Consider the following 14,967-nt stretch of genomic DNA (forward strand, 5'->3'; position numbering starts at 1 on the left):
GGGAAGACATGATGATCCCAAACGCTGGGGGTCATGATGTCATGACAGTCATGTTACATTTAGTGACCCTAGATTAAAACTGAAATGATTAGTTGATCGACAGAAAACTAATCTGCCCCATAAGTATTTCTGGTCTGGAGTTGCACATGTGCTATATGATGTAACCGGAACTTGTGTTCCTAGTTTACCTATGTTTAAATGAAGACTCATTAATTTATGTTACCAAATCTTAAAGAAGACTTTAGGTCCAACAGCCGCTAAAAAGATTTTTAGTATTAAGGTGGAAGCCCCCTCATAAACTCCAGATTTCCCAATGGATTCTCTCTTTATTAGACATCATCTCTTTGTAACACTTGAACCAAAGGTGCGAAGTATGAGGAGCCCTAAAAATCCCAATCAAATTGCACACCATCTATCCAGTTTCCAGAAACCACCTATCCAGTTGTCCTGGGCTGCCACCCAGCGGACATCGCGCACGACCCAGTCGACAGCGTGGAGCAGCCCTATTGGACATCATATGCCACCCAGCCCGGTTAGGGTTAAGGTTAACTAGGGTTAATTAGGGTTGGACAGAAATTCAATCGCCCTCACTTAAAATGGAAGTAGAGCAGGAAAGGCCAAAACAAACCATGGAAATATGCTAAAATCTAAGGCGCAGGAGATTGGTATTATTAATATTAATATTAATGTGTGCCCTCCAGTCTGTTTTTCAGTTGTACCATCACGGCTAATTTCAGAACTTGGAGTTGATGTATACATACTGAATAATAACAAAAGAAAGAAATCAGGAGATATAGTCAAGGAAGTTAAGTCTCATCTGCAACAAGAAAGGAGTTCATATTTACAGATTTATACAGATGGATCCAGAGAGTGGGAAAGTGGCATTTGGAATAACCATTCCTGAATTCAGAAGTAAAAGGGGGACACAGAGTTTCAGATCAGATTTCAGTATTCACAGCAGAGATTCTGGCAATATTATTGGCACTTTGGTGGGTGGAGGACAATAAACCAGACAATTCAGTCATAAGCAGTGATTCAGCAGCAGCTTTAAGTGCAATAAGAAAAATCAAATCCAAGTCCAGACCTGATATATTGACAGAGATTTATCATACATTATATAGAATTCACAAGCCAGGGTGTGAGGTGGGTTTTATTTGGGTTACAGCGCACATGGGTGTGGAGGGAAACGAGGAAGCAGATGACTTGGCAGAACGCTGCTCATGAGGATAGAGTAGATATTGCCCTACAATATGAACTGTCAGAATACACTTCAATCATAAACAAGTCAGTCAAAGAAATGTGGCAGAGGTCTTACTTTACAATACAGGAAACAGTGGAAAAAGCAATTTTGCCTGCAAAAGAAAAGATTAAATTGTCATAACCAGGTTGAGGCTCTGGGGTTGTGGGCTTAGAGGAGTGGGCTGGCTCTGACTGGTTAACACCCGGATGGCAAATGTGACTATAGAGACTCATCTTCATCAATCTATGTACAGTCAGTGTATCCTCTGTCCAAAGCTGTGTTCAACTCGTTTGATAACAGGATAAAAAAATATACGATGCAATAAAAAAAAATGGAAATCAATGTGCTTTTCTTGTTTTCGTCTTCAAATCGGCAATTGGCATAGAAATTAAACCAAAACCAGAGAACAACTTGTTTTTTGTTTTTGTTATATCTATATTATCTGCCCCTACTGCATCTCTACAAAAACATTGTTATTGGCTATGCTTGCTATAGCCTGCATAGATAGATAGATAGATAGATAGATAGATAGATAGATAGATAGATAGCAAAGAAGAGCCATTCTTGCCCAGTTGATGAATGGAATGATGTACATGGAGAGACAAGAATATCAGGTTTGTATGTTAGAATAATCTGTGTTCAGTATTACAGATGTGTACGGGGCTGATGATTTGCTGTTATATTCAATCTAACCTCCAGTATTATAAAATGAAAACTTGATCACAAAAAAGAAAAAAAATGTATCTGCAACTCTTGATTGATAATCAACTAATGGTTTAAAGTTGTTAACCAAACATACCCAAATTTGGTATTCTCAGATTTGCAAACTTGAAACTTGTTATGATTTTCTCTGCTTGATAGCACTGCAAAGTTAATACCTTTGGATTTGGACTGTTGGTTGGACCAAACAAGACATTGGAAGACGTCACTATGTGAAATTGTGATGGGCATTTTTTACTATTTTCTGTCCAAATGATTAGTCAAGATTAAGTTTTTCTACCATAAATAGAAAATTAATTCAAAACATGATCAAGTTATTGTCTTAAAATAATAATTGTGTCAGAATAATTTCATTGTGAAGCAGGAAAACCAAGAGATTACTTTTTGTTTGATCAAGAAAAAAAAAACAAGCTGACATTTAAATCAGCATTAGTACATCACAGTGACAGTCTATTATAAAGCTATTTGAAGCCCTCAGCTACACCACTATAATTAAGAAAAACATGTATGAAATTGACAGCTGATGTGACATGATTTGAGAAATTCTTCATTTAGCTTCTTTCATAGACAGATTCTCAAAGTGATGCTTTTCTAAACTCATCCTGAATGTGAGCTTCATGTAACAGAGACAACTTTCAGCGAGTATCCGTGACTGATTTTGTTTTTGCAAAGCAGCTATTTTATTTAACACTGCTGCCTTCACACAAAGCTTGCTCACAATTACTTGTATACAATGAAACACTTTTGAAACTGTGTGCATATGGCATCATGTCAGTATAGACAGTAGACTGCACTGTGGGTTCCTTTAATGTTTAAAATGAGGGGTCAACTTGCAAAACAAAGCTGTACTTTGAAGTGACATTTTCCTCTTGGCATCTCTACGTCAAGGTACATACAGGGCTTCTATTTCAAAGCAGTCAGATCCTATTTTAGGCAGCCACTTACTGTGGATTATGACCTTCAATGGTTCAATCACAGAAAGAAAGAAAACACAATGTTTTTTGTTTTGAAAGAAAGTGTGTTATTTTTGAACTATTAAAAACCTTGTGCTGTTCATCTGAGGACATTCACTTTATGAAAATCTTTTTTTGTAACTGCCACAGGGTCAAGGAGTAACTGACAAAAAGAAAAAAATAAAATAAAATCACCTTACTTTATCTCAATGAGCCCTTCGGTTCTGTAGAAGATTGCCTGAAGTTTCTAGCTGCTGCATACAATATATAAGTGCCTCAATGACCTAAATTGGATCATTTTACAGTCAATTGTGAAAGGTTACAAATGAGATGCCATATACAGTAAATCATAGTGAAACTTGCGTAGGCACATGCTGCAGTGTAGGAACATTCAAAGAAAACCTCAGTTGAGTGCAGCACAGAGACAGCACTGGTGAAAGTCACAAATGACCTCCTTACTGCATCGGACAAAGGATTTGTCTCTATACTTAACCTGTTAGATCTTAGTGCCGCATTCGACACAATTGACCATCAAATCCTTTTGCAGAGACTGGAACATTTAATGGGCATTAAAGGAACTGCGTTAAGCTGGTTTAAGTCCTATTTATCAGACCGATTTCATTTTGTACATGTTAATGATGAATCCTCCGTGAAGGCAAAAGTTAGACACGGAGTTCCACAAGGTTCTGTTCAATTCTATTCACCTTGTATATGCTTCCTTTAGGTAATATTATTAGGAAACACTCCATAAATTTTCATTGTTATGCAGATGATACCCAATTATATTTATAAATGAAGGCTGATGAAACCAATCAGTTAAACAAACTCCAAGCATGCCTTAACGACATAAAGACCTGGATAACCTGCAATTTTCTACTACTAAACTCAGATAAAACTGAAGTTATTGTGCTTGGCCCTAAACACCTTAGAAACACATTATCTAATGATATAGCTACTCTGGATGGCATTACCCTGGCCTCCAGCACCACTGTAAGGAATCTGGGAGTTATCTTTGATCAGGATATGTCTTTTAACTCCGACATAAATCAAATCTCAAGGACTGCCTTTTTTCACTTATGTAATATTACAAAAATCAGGCACATCCTGTCCCAAAAAGATGCAGAAATACTAGTCCACGCATTTGTTACTTCTAGGCTGGATTATTGCAATTCCTTATTATCAGGCTGCCCTTACAAGTCTCTAAAGACTCTCCAACTGGTCCAGAATGCAGCTGCACATGTACTGACTAAAACTAGAAAAAGAGATCACATTTCTCCCATTTTCGCTTCGCTACATTGGCTTTGCTACATTGGCTTCGCTACATTGGCTTCCTGTCCTTCTCCTAACTTACAAAGCCCTTAATGGTCAGGCAACATCATATCTTGAAGAGCTAATAGTACTGTATTATCCCACTAGAACACTGCGCTCCCAGAATGCAGGCTCACTGGTGGTCCCTACAGTCTTTAAAAGTAGAATGGGAGGCAGAGCCTTCAGTTATCAGGCTCCTCTCCTGTGGAACCATCTTCCAGATTCGGTCCGGGGTGCAGACACCCTCTCTATGTTTAAGAGTAGGCTTAAAACTTTCCTTTTTGATAAAGCTTATAGTTAGGGCCGACCAGGCTCGCCTTGGATCAGCCCTTAGTTATGCTGCTATAGGCCTAGACTACTGGGGGACTTCCCATGATGCACTGAGCTCATCTCTCCCCCTCCTCCTCTCCATCTGTATGCATTCATGTAACATCAATGCATGTCACTAACTTTGCTTCTTCCCCGGAGTTTTTTTTGTGCTTTCTCATCTCACAAGAGTACGGTCTTGACCTGCTCTATGTGAAAAGTGCCTTGAGATGACTTTTGTTGTGATTTGGCGCTATATAAATAAAAATTGATTGATTGATTGATTGATTGAGTGGAAAATCAGTGAAAAAAAACACAGGCAGGTTTAGTTTAAGAAAGATCCCACACAATGACAGCAGAACGTTTAGGCTGAATACGAATCAAAAGACTGAACTACTTAACCATGAAAGCAAAAGCTCTCAAATAATTATCCCCTTTTAATTCTTTGGAGTTCTGCATTGAGAGAGCCTTTTAAAAACTGAGTTGTGGACACTAATTGCCTGAAAACATTACAGCATGTTAATATTTTCAGTTTTCTTCAGTCCTCTATGACAGAAAGCTGAATATCTTTGGGTTGTGAACTGTTTGTTGAAACAAAACAAGTCATTTGAGGAAGTCATCTTGCGCTGTGAGAAACAGTGATCGGCATTTTTTAGTCCAAGCGACTAATCGATCAAATCGAGAAAACAATTGACAGATTAATTGATAATGAAAATAACTGTGAGTTGCAGCCCTATTTTAATTTCAAAAAGGTTCAGTGATGCAAAGAGAACATTATTACAAAGATATGGTATTTATTTAGTACGATGCTTCAGTAGAAAATATGCTTTTCCTGGAGGCCACGAACATGAACATCACACAATGACAGTCGAGGAGATGCAGACATGAAGTTGATCATGTGCGACTGTGGAAACAGATTCACATATTAATACTAATTCCAGTAATAAATGGAAAATTATATCACGTTCAAGGTCATGTCCTCTTTTCGTACGACATACTCTCACTAAATTTTCTTATATACGTGCTTTCAGTAGTATAAGAGGAGCTGTACCTACAAGGATTTCAAGAAAAAGGTGTGTTTTCATTCATGAGACGGGCAGCACATTGACACAGTCTTCTACCATCTCAAACAGGAAGTAATGCGGGCCACTACGCCGGGCCAACTCACTGGCCGTCTCCCCGCTGCTGCTGCGGAGCCCCGCCTTCAGATGCCGCTGAGAGAGGAGGAGCTCTAATGTGTGGGCAGAGTCTATTTTTGAGGCGCTAGTGTGGGAAGCAGCCAGGTGTAGTGGTGTGAGCCCTCCGTTGGTCTGAGCGTTGAGTTCAGCTCCATGCTGCAGGAGAAAACTCACCACAGTGACGCGGCTCCAGCGGCAAGCGCTGTGAAGCGGCGTCCAGCCGTCAATGGTGCGGGGGTTAACCTTAGAGCCGGCGGCAAGCAACACAGAAACTGCGTCGACGTGGCCACTGTATGCTGCGCGGTGCAGCGGAGTGTAACCATCCTCATCACAGCAGTGCACCAGCAGAGGATCAGCAGTTAATAACCTGTGGATTGTTGACAGCTGAAAGAAAGCAACAGAAATGCTGGAGTCAGAAAATAAAACTGTATTCTCATGGAAAACATTTTACACAGGAAAGTGCTGCTATTAAAATTATGACCAAGACTGTCATTCTGATGATTCTGATCCCGTTACAGTCTTCTAAGTGTTTATTTTTTGCCTCTCTAGAGAGAAAATTAGACTGAACTCTCTTCTGTTTGGGGACCTCTGTGGTTGTCCATTAACTGTTATCATGTGTAAATACATAGAGAGATGTTTTATAGTTATTCTAATAATCAACAACCGACAATAGCTGTTAGCAATTACATTTTAACATACAACTGCTGCGGGATCAGATGTTTTCTGTGATGTTTTCTAACAACAGTAGAACCAAAAGTAAAGTAATTTCACCTCATTTGAGGACGTTTCCTTTCCTCTCTGTCGCGGCTTTGTGTCAAAGTCTGTTACTATTCAAATAGCGTTTCCCTCCCTTTAGAATAGTGCAGCACCCTCACCCTCGGATATCAAGAGTTAGATGCACCAGCGTCTTGTAATTACCACTTGTGGCAGCAGAGGCTGCTGTTGCTGTTGTCTCTGGTCAATTTGACCCGAACAGTACCATGGGTCAAAAAAGTAAACGTAATACAAGGGTTAAGGATCTTAACAGGGTCATTAAACTTTTTTTTGCGAAAAATGAAACGCAAACCAGACACTAACACTATATATCTTAAAGCATATCTGGAGGGGTCTTTAAAGATAAACAAAATGCATTTTGGTTACAGATGTTGAATGTAAACAAACTCATCCCCACAAGGTACCTTTAAGTTATGTTGTGTGTCAGCATCAGTGAAAGAGATTCTTACTGTATCAAAAGTTGTACTAGAAGACAGAGTATATAAAAACTGCAATTACATGATGTCCATGAGTTCAAGTTATCCTGCTTGAATCTTACCAAAGAGGGAAAATACCTGTAATCATGGGTTTTGATAGTGCAAAGTAAAGGCCGCAGAATTAATCACAAAGCACTAATTGACAGAGAACATAAACACATGCACACACACAGACAACTGTAGTAGTCACATTACAAACTAAACACTTAATAGCATAGAGATAAATAACTGAGTTACATTTGAACCATTTAAAATTTGCTCCCATGCAATTAATTCTTTTAATTAACTTTCTGTGTGCTGTGGAAAACTGTGACATAGTACCACAGTTATTATGTACATTATGCATCATGATCGAATTAGATTGAGGCAGGTTTTCTTTCATTGTTTAATTATCCAGAGGGTGAATGGTTTTTTATGGCATTAATGCCTTGGATAGGTTTCAGGGTGCATTAAATAAGTTCGCTCTTTGTCAGCTGTTCTCCTTCAGTGAAATGTATTGCCTCAATCCATTCTTCAGATCATTTCCGCATGTATTTACAAGTAAATGTTGGCTTTTGCTGCCGGGGACAGCTGTTTTATTTCTGGCTTGATCTACTTTAAAAACGTCCAAATTGTATTTAGATTTAGTTGCATTACATGACCTTCTTTTTGAGCTTTTTGTTAGCTGTTTATAAAATCAACACTCCTATTGTGAAAAGACAATAGATGTAATACAGGATGTTTGTGCTGTGTGACTTCAATTTAAAGCCAAAGGTTTTTGATATAAATGTGAAAAAAACAAAACAAAAAGCACTGCAGAAGGGTCCAGTAAGTTTTTTGACCATGTCAAAGGGCAGTAAGAAACATTTATAAAATAGACCAAACAGCACCTCAAAAATATTTCTCAGTGCTGTAATTTCCTTGTTTTTATGGATGAATGCGTTGAACTCTTAAAGCCTTTTCTAAATAATAGCTTTGAGAGCTGTCATTTTGACATTTGAAAACATGAAACCAATTTTCAAAGGGATATCCAAACATCTGCTGAAAGAAGACTAAAGATTGAATCAGGTTTAGTCATGCTCCATTTTAACCACTTTTGAAAAATGAAAATCCACAAACAGCTGTAGTCAAGACCACTAAAAGGAAATCTATCTTTCATAACTTTCTCTAGTATTGACCGTATTTTCTATCTGCTAAAGATAATCATTGTTACCACTTTGTTAACCTGCACTAGGTTGAATGTGCACTAATTGCAAGATAGAAAGAAAATGTGTGCTTTTGACATGTGACTGACTGCTTTTTTCCCCCGCCATAAATCTACAATTTTTCCATTCAGCAACATCTGATAAATAGTGTCCTGACATAAATACTTCAATATAAAGCCCACTTAATGGAGCAACACTGTGTACTTTATTGCTAATCAGCATTCAAAGCAGCCAGTCTTTCACAGACACCTTTATTAGGGTCTAACAGCTATTCATCAAATGTGGTAAACTGATAACACAAAAAAAAAAACCCAAAACAGGCACACAGTAGCATCCATGTTTCTGATCATAATAACTGATAAGTGCATGCAGTTTACTCGAGTGAATGAAGGCTGAGGTGAGAGTTAAATCCTTGTGATTGGGGATGATAACTCCTTCTCCTCCTATACTACCACGTCTTTAACGTGCTGCGTCAGTCAAGATACAACTTACGATAACACAGGTGTCAGTTCCACTGCTGGTAGAACCAAAAGGCGGTGTAGTTGTTTTTTTTGACTGAGAAAGATACATATTTTTTAAATGTATAGGCAACAAAACTGTAAATATACTGTATATGCCCCAAGTTTCTACATTTTTTGGTCAAAACTTTGCTTATTTTGTAGCAGCCATGAGTGTTTTCACAGGCAGAGAAAAGCAGATTTAGTAGGAAAATCCTGCTGCAGAGGATGACATTGCTTAGAGGACCTACAATGACACCTGACATAATAGGTAGAAGCCTTTCTTCAAATACAGTACGTGCTCTGACATCACTATGTGGGGAACAGACTGATCTGCAATTTCAAACACAATGACACCAGCAGAATGCTGTTTCCTGTATATTATGGTTTCAAAACTGTTAAATCAAGGGCACGTATATTATTATTTTTTTTATATAAAGGACAAAACATAAAAACAACTATAATCTAGTTGCTCTTAATGTAGCATCTCAATTTCTCTTTTGGTTGCACTGTGCATGAGAAAGTGTGTAAATCATGCAAATTACACATGGAGGGAGAGCTTATGGACTCCGTGTGCTGCATACTTAAAATATTCACGTTTGACCTCTCATGCCCAAATAGTCACTGCGATTGTTTTTAAATGACCTGTTAAATTCTCTTGACATTTTGACAATTAAAAGCTGCCATGGCACTTAACGGTGAAAGGCCTAATTGCTGTAATCATTTCGGCTGCTCAAGTGGTGACTAATTGCATTCCTCTAATCTGGACCTCCTAACAAATATTCCCTCTTAGTAAAAAAAAAAACCAGCCTCCTCCACTGGAGAATCTGACACTATAATTAGACTTAAACAAATGATTAGATCAAAAGTTTTCCTGGCACAGTGGTTCAGTTGTTCGCATTGGTATAAGGTCCTGGATTTGTATGAATGAACAAGTGATGCCTCTGCATGTTTACCCAATGTTTGTGTCTTTCCTCCCAGTCCAAAAGAAACTAATGTTAGGCATTTGCCCCCAGGGGAAATGAAAAATCAATAAACCACTGCTCATGACTGACCTCTTCATTATGAAATAATCACATTTGTCACAGAAATGAGTAGATGTGCAAATTTAACTTTAAAGTTTAAAGTCCAGATGAAACAGCATTTTGAGAGTATCTAATGTCCGTATTAAGACATTTTTCTGAGTGAAACAGGACAGACAGGCGGAACATAATGTTGGGAGGATTTTGATTTGAACGTTGAAAAGTGGGCGTGTCATCATGAATCTTAGCTCTGTGCCGCTAAAAGTTGAAGATTGATTGATGGGTGGATGTCATGATATTATTGGTTGAAACTGGGTGGTTCAAGTCTATATAAGCACACGTCATATATTGTTTTGCAGGAAGAAAACATGATTGGATTTTGATATAAGAATACAAAGAAACTGATTTTTTGGGGTTTTTTTGGCATATATTCTTAAATAGGTGCACAATATGAAAAACGATGTGATCTAAAAGGGTTAAAAAGGCATTTTTCACTTTAATAAATGCCTAGTCAGGGGCAGACACTGCAGCTGACAGCTTAAAGCTTCAACAAGAAAAGCAATGGTAAGGATGGAGAGAAAAGACAGAACCACTGAAAAGTAGTGGTTAATCAATCTATCAAGTTTATTAATCACATGTAATCATATAAGGCACAATCACAGTGAAATATAATCCTGCCAGTTCCTTCAATATGCTGCTGCTGAGGAGGAGCAGCAGCAGGAGAGAATTGTTAGTGCTGTCATTAAAATGACAGCAGAAAAAAATAATATATAATTATATGTCTTAAATGTCATATGAAGCCACCAGCCAACGCAATTTTAGCACCAGTGCACCCACTGGAAAAGTGTAGCCCTGGAGACGCTGCATGACCAGGACTGGACATTTTACCTCAATAAGTTTTTTGGGTTTGTGGAAACAGACACCCCCAAAAAAACTGTCACATACTGAAAGCTGGCATCTAATGTCAAGATTTGCAGTTTTGATAATTGAATTCTTGATCAGATTATTCCTAAATTTAATTAAGAATTTTGCCAAATTAAAGCTGTATTTTATTCAGGCAATAATTTGGCCGCTTGTGTTTAGACAATATTTAACATTTGAGAAGTTTAGATTCTTTTGTTAAATGAAAAAAAGGGCTGTGTAGATAAACTTAATTACTCAAAGTAAGATATCGAAAAAAGTATTGCTTTGCACTGATATCAAATAATTTCTTATGATAACTGGCTATATGAGCAGTGTATATACAAAAACAAAAACTAGAAGTCTACAGTGCTGCTAGTGAGGCTGCTCATTGCAAACCAGCAAAAAAACAACTGTTGAACTGATGAAAAATAAAGAGACAATCTTGCTTCTCTGGTTCTTTACCACCAGAGTAAATTGGGATTTTTGGGGAGAGGTGGTCGGTTACTAATAACGATATTCTTTCATATTGCATACTTGATATGACTTCCTTTCTAATTACATTAGAAACATACAGTATATGGCACAGCTTAGTATCTACAGTGCTGCTTTTTCAGTTCATAATATTCCAAACATGAGGACTTCTGGGCAGCATCATGTCATTATCGCTGAAAGGAAAATATTAGCATGGAGAATTACTTGACTCATGAGAGCTGAAGCAATTCATCAATTAATCATTAATTGATCAACAGAGAATTTAGCGGCAATAATATTGATAATTCATTGTTAAACTATTTTTTAAGCAAAAAATACCAAATTTGTTTTTTTATGTCTTATGTGATAGTAAATAAGAAATGTTTTGTTTATGATTGTTGATCAGAATAAACAAGCTATTTGAACACAACAACATCGGCTTTATGAGGCATTTTTCACTATTTTCTGTCATAGTGTAGTTCAAGCAATTATGCCATTCATCAAGAAAATAATCACAACAATGAAAACAGTTGTTAGTTGCTGCTTTAGCTTGTAGATTATTATTTTTATGCATTAATTAATATTAAAGATCCCCTCCAGACATTTTCAAAATATGGACTTAACATATAGTTTATTTATTATATTTTGTAGCGGGAGAGAGAGCGAGCAAGGACAAAAGCTAAGATCGTAACGATGTGGCCAAAGAGACTGGAAAAGAGTTACTACTTAAAAATAATGAGCTGCATGGTCTGTGTAGCAACCATCTCAAGCTCTTCAAGACCAATGCTGATCACTAATGAGGCAAATCAGGTAAACGTTGGTGCCAGAACAAAAAAATACTCACGCGATTGTTTTCCGCTGCCCATAGTATGAGCTCCGCTGGATTGTCTTTGAGAGTTTCTTCTTTTTCTAGATACCACTCCTCACTGTGGTCCCCCTCCTCTTCCTCCATGTCTTCCTCCTCATCCCTGCTTCCGGTCCACAGACTGCTGGCTCCTCGGGGGATCAGGTGTCCATGTGTGTTCAGAAGCTCGAGCTGGTTGAAATCCTCTGGAAACTCCATGACGCCTCTATGGAGAAATCAGGCAAACATGATGGCTTAACTGACTAAAAAGAAACTAAAAGAAGAGATGGAGGAGAGGTTGTGATAGAAAACTGAACAATTTATAGAAAGATTAATATTTAACACTATTCAGGTCACAGGGGGAGGTTTTGCCTGAGGTGCCGCAATATTGAATTTTATACAATTCCCCCCTGGTCATCCAATTAATATTTTCAATAACATCTTGTTTAAAGTAGCTCATCAAGGGCATTTTAATAATCATACTGTCCCTGAAAAGCTGAACTGCCTCAGGATGTCTCTGTTACCTTGTCATCTGAGTGGAGGACACACCAGTGGTCTTTTAAAATCTAGTTTTAAAACCCTCATTATTTCACCTCTTCTTTATGTTGCATTTTTCAAATGTATGTGTGTTATCAATCACACAGCTAGTTGTCCACCTGAGGCTTCTCAACAGGTCAATCTGGCCATGACTGTATGTCTAAGTATGCAGGAACTTATTCAAACATTGTCCTTGCAATTAACTTGTGCTGCACCAAAAAAACATGAAAATAAAATATTTAAGCAAGCTTCCCTCCAAATAACAAAAAGTTAGTTTTCAAGTGAAGAACTTTGAGTGCCCAGTGTAGAGTTAATCACTGAGATCTTCTGATCTAAAATTCAATCCTAATTTAGCAAACATTTCCTAAAAGCTTTTTTTTGCAGTTATTTTACCCCCTTTCAGACTTTGGACAGTTGAACCAATTCGTCACTTAATTGTTCGGCTGAAAATGAATTTGCAACTACTTTGATAATTGATTTATCCTTAATACTATTTTTAAAAGACCCTGTCCACTCAAAAATCTATTTTTCTTCTTGTTCCTACAGTTGGATGTTTGAGCTTCAGTGTGCAGAATGATGTATGTGCAGAGTTTGATACGATAAGAATGTTTTCACAGTTATCTGCTGAAAGTAGAAAGTTTCTTTGTGCTCACTGAAAATCTGAGTGTAAGGGACGGGCCTACGAGCATTATTTGTGACATCATCACTAGTTTGGAGCCAATCGTGGTCCAGTATGCAACTTATACAAGTGTAATGTGGAAACTTGAAGCCTCCAGTGCACATCAAACCCCCAGGAACAGCGCTGGTCTTCGAAGCCAATTCGACAAAGTGGCCAAACTGTGAAATGACAACTCCCGGGCCTGATAGGGGCCCAAAAAGCATTATATGGATATTTTTTGAGTCACAATCCCTGCGAAATGACTCGTTTCACTAGCAGAATTGCATCCATTCAGTCTGATCACATTTTGAAAGTCTAGAAGAGCCGCACAATTGAATTGTTTTATCCCCATTCAAGTTAGTCAGAGGGTTAAACTGGAAGTTAGCTGTCTCAGCTAGCAGAAATCTGTAGTGAGCATGCTCTATGGGTGAATGGGGCCCCACCACCAACACTGTATCCAGTTCTCTTTATACATGCATGGTGCACATACACTGAAAATTGACTTTACTTCTGATGAAAGATATTTGCATATGTTTAGTTTCTGGAATTTTTAAGGATTAGATGGCATTTTTAGGATTTTAACATGGTCATTATACTTTCCTAGATGTGCTATTGTGGAAAAAGCATATGAGACACATTATTATTGTTCCAAGCAGAGTATTTTTATGTCTTAATACGTGCCTGGAGGGGACCTTTAAGCAAAAATGTCAGTGCCAACATTTTCCCTTTCCTGCTTCTTATATGTAAAGATTCCCTGCTTTACTCTGTTTTATCTGATTGTAAACATTTTCACTAGTTTCTGATGTATTGCAAACCAAATGATTAATTAAGAAAATAATTTAAGCACATTAACTAATTACGAACATAATGTTAGTTGCAGCCTTGCTGTTTTTTTCTTCTACATTTTACTATATATTCTGTTATACAAATAAAATAAACAAAAACGTGTTGTTCAGTGGAATGACAACACATGCTTATTCTAATATTGTATTGTACAGAAACACCTCTCAGTCTAATTGCAATACAGTTCAACAGCACCACAAACTGCAGCTTTCCAAAATGACCATACAGTTGAATTAATCTTTCTCCAAAACGTGTCAACAAAAATTGAACGTTATAACAATGAGGGTAACTGTCAGGTAGGTAGTTTTGGCTGTAACGTCAGCTAGATGCCACATATTGCGTTCAAATTCAGATTTACAGTATGTTGCAAGCGGCTAATGTAAACAGGCCATCGTTACACTGACACAACAGTTGAACGTATGAAAATTACGTTACATGTTGGCTAACGGCTGAAAACAACATTTGAGCGACGTTTGTCATGTCAACACAACTATTATTCCCACTCAATCGGGAGATTTAACTACTAAAATTAATAAAAAGCAAACACATTTCATCGTTACCTTCCCGTTTTGCGGATTCAAAACAAACCACGGTCAACTACAGGAAATGCACATATGGATGTGTAGTTGTTTTCCTGGTTAGCTTCAGAGAGGAGCACTGTTAAAAGACACTACTACCCATAACCACTTGCAGCTGCCTTTTTCTTCTTCGTTGTTTAAATTTCCGGCAGTCTATACGCTGCATCGCGCAGCAGCATTCGCCGGTTTTTGTCATCTACCGACAAAGTGCACTTTCATGAGAAGTGATGCCTCACTTACGGTACAGAAGATACTATTTATTGAGAGGACGGTGAAAACACAGCCCGATATGATTTTAATATGTATTGTTTGTTTATTTTTTTTAATTCATTCAAAAATAAAACTGATTTATAAAACAGTTTTAGGGTTGTATTTGTGTAGGGCAGATGTCAAAATTCCCATTAGTAAGTGAGGGCAAACAGAGTAAGTGCAGCTAATTTGGCAAAAAAATGACTCATAAATATGAAATTAGACT

At 37.6% G+C, this 14,967-nt stretch overlaps 1 protein-coding gene across 2 annotated transcripts; it reads right to left on the bottom strand.

The window, feature by feature from the left end:
* Positions 1–5,246: 5,246 nt before the first annotated feature.
* On the bottom strand, positions 5,247–14,594 carry ankrd49 (ankyrin repeat domain 49). Of its 2 annotated transcripts, none has more exons than XM_044347121.1 (3): positions 14,462–14,594; positions 11,877–12,102; positions 5,247–6,089 (listed from the first exon to the last, which is right to left on the bottom strand). In XM_044347121.1, exons 2-3 carry the CDS (start codon positions 12,093–12,095, stop codon positions 5,613–5,615), a joined length of 696 nt encoding a protein of 231 aa, XP_044203056.1. In that variant the 5' UTR covers positions 12,096–12,102; positions 14,462–14,594; the 3' UTR covers positions 5,247–5,612. The 2 variants fall into 2 exon arrangements, with proteins under 2 accessions (XP_044203056.1, XP_044203055.1); XM_044347120.1 differs by having other exon boundaries at positions 14,475–14,592.
* Positions 14,595–14,967: the final 373 nt, after the last annotated feature.

Source organism: Thunnus albacares, chromosome 3 (genome assembly GCF_914725855.1).
Source record: "Thunnus albacares chromosome 3, fThuAlb1.1, whole genome shotgun sequence".
Lineage (NCBI taxonomy): Eukaryota > Metazoa > Chordata > Actinopteri > Scombriformes > Scombridae > Thunnus > Thunnus albacares.